Source organism: Mus caroli, chromosome X (genome assembly GCF_900094665.2).
Source record: "Mus caroli chromosome X, CAROLI_EIJ_v1.1, whole genome shotgun sequence".
Classification (NCBI taxonomy): domain Eukaryota; kingdom Metazoa; phylum Chordata; class Mammalia; order Rodentia; family Muridae; genus Mus; species Mus caroli.
Genome location: NC_034589.1, coordinates 97,303,480 through 97,305,754, shown reverse-complemented (window position 1 = coordinate 97,305,754; position 2,275 = coordinate 97,303,480). Strand labels below are relative to the sequence as shown.

Genomic DNA, 2,275 nt, shown 5'->3' with positions numbered 1-2,275 from the left:
CGCTGCCTGCCCGCCTGCCCGCAGCCCCGCAGCCCCGCACCCCGCAGCCCCGCAGCAGCCACAGGGGGAACCAAAGAGACAGAAGCCTTCCCAGCTGCCCGGACCACAGACGCCAACACCCCCCGCCCCCCACCCCACGCCGCCCTCGCGCCCGCGCCCCGCACGCCAGCAGCCCACGACCGAGCGGCGGCGGCGGCGGCAGGGGCAGGGGCAGGGGCAGGCTGCGGGCTGCGGAGACGGAGTCTGCTCTGCGCGCTAGCGGCCGGCGCTCGCCACCCCGGGTGACTCGCTCGCTCCCGCCACAGCGGGGTCCCCGTCCGCGGCCGCCGCGCGAGCCCCCGGCCCGCGTTCCGGCGCCCACCGGCCCTCGCCGCCTCTCCGCCCCCTCAGTTCCCGGGAAGGGAGGTCGCGGCAGCGGCCCGGCGGCAGCGGTGACCGTGGCGTCCGCGGCGACAGTGGCGGCGGAGGTCGCCGCAGCGGCGGCGGCGGCGGCGGCAGCGGCGGAGGCGGCCGCGGCGACCGTGGCGGAGGCGGTGGCGGAGGCCTCCGTGGCGGAGGCGGAAGCAGAGGTGGAGGCTGAGGTGGAGGCCGAGGTCCCGGCGAAGGCCAGCCTGGGGGAGGCGGCGGCCCTGGCCGGGGAGAAGGCAGAGGCCGGCGGCGCGGCCGCGGCCGCGGCGGTGGCAGCCACGGAGGCCAGCCTGGCGGAGGCCAGCCTTGAGGAGGCCAGCCTGGCGGAGGCGGCTGCGTCGCCTTCCTACGGGAGAGTGGATATGGACGAAGAGCTGGCGGCGGCCTTGGCTGCAGAGGAGGAAGAGGCGGCGGCCGGGGGCTCGGACGATGGGAACCCAGACTTTCCCACGGCCTCGCTGTACGTGGGCGACCTGCACCCCGAGGTGACCGAGTCCATGCTGTATGAGAAGTTCAGCCCTGCCGGGCCCATCCTGTCCATCCGCATCTGCAGGGACAAGGTCACCCGGCGCTCTCTGGGCTACGCATATGTCAACTACCAGCAACCGGTGGACGCCAAGCGGGCCCTGGAGACCATGAACTTTGACGTTATCAATGGCCGGCCAGTGCGCATCATGTGGTCCCAGAGGGACCCGTCGCTCCGCAAGAGCGGGGTGGGCAACGTCTTCATCAAGAACCTGGGCAAGACCATCGACAACAAGGCGCTGTACAACATCTTCTCGGCCTTTGGCAACATCCTGTCCTGCAAGGTGGCCTGTGACGAAAAGGGGCCCAAGGGCTATGGGTTCGTGCACTTCCAGAAGCAGGAGTCGGCCGAGCGGGCCATAGATGCGCTGAATGGCATGTTCCTGAACTACCGCAAGATTTTCGTGGGGAGATTCAAGTCCCACAAGGAGAGAGAGGCCGAAAGGGGAGCCTGGGCGCGCCAGTCCACCAGCGCTGACTTCAAGGATTTCGACGACGACTCCGATGATGAGGCCACCTTTCGATGAAGACTTCCCAGGACCCAGCCAGTAGAGCCACGTCTTGGCTCCCACCCCGTTTACAGCCCCCCACCCCCCAACCCACCAGCAGTGTATTGTATTGGGAGTGCAGGTTTCTCTCTCCCCCCTCTTCCCCCTCCCTTCTCCTTCCTCTCCCCCTTCACCCCTCCCCGCTCCTCTTTTTCTCTTTCCTTCCCTCCCTCTCTTGCCCTCTCTCCCTCTCTCTTCCCTCCCCTCTCCTCTCTCCTCCCCCCCCCCACCTCAGAGCTAGCTAGCTAGCTTCCCCATCCCCTCTCTGCTCTCAGCCCCTCTCTTCTAATGTCCTCTCCTTCCCTCCCTTTCTCCCCAACCCCAGCAAGGGCCCCTTGTAGAGGATAATCCCACTAATCTGTGCCATTGGAGAGGTTAAAGGCTGCCTCTTCTCCCGGTGGTGGTCGGTCTGATTCTTAAAAGCGTTTTTTTTCTGTCTCTTTGTTTACTGCACAGGTGATGCAATTCATGGTAGAAATGTCTGGAAGGAGAAGGAAGTCTGATGTGGGAGAAAGAAGCAAGAGTCTAATTGCTTCCCACCATCCTAATACCCAGAGAGAAGCCCTTTTATCTTCTTTGGTGTGCTGTTTTTCCAGGCTCTCTGCTCCCCTTCTCTCTGCCTCTCACCCCAGACCCACCTTCCCTATTAACATTCTTGTAGAGTGGTTCATGTATGTGGTGTTTCTTAACCTGCTTTTTTCAGCGACTAAAACCAAACAGAAATCAACGCGTTGAACTTCTTTCCATGCTATTCAACAGGCTTATGATAAGACCGTCATCTTCAGTGCCTGCAG

General features: G+C 64.2%; 1 protein-coding gene across 1 annotated transcript; it reads left to right on the top strand.

The window, feature by feature from the left end:
- The first annotated feature begins 681 nt into the window (after positions 1 to 681).
- Pabpc1l2b (poly(A) binding protein cytoplasmic 1 like 2B) lies at positions 682 to 1,503 on the top strand. The gene has a single exon (XM_029473593.1). The coding sequence runs from the start codon at positions 771 to 773 to the stop codon at positions 1,458 to 1,460; it is 690 nt and encodes a 229-aa protein (XP_029329453.1). The 5' UTR covers positions 682 to 770; the 3' UTR covers positions 1,461 to 1,503.
- The last annotated feature ends 772 nt before the right edge of the window (positions 1,504 to 2,275 follow it).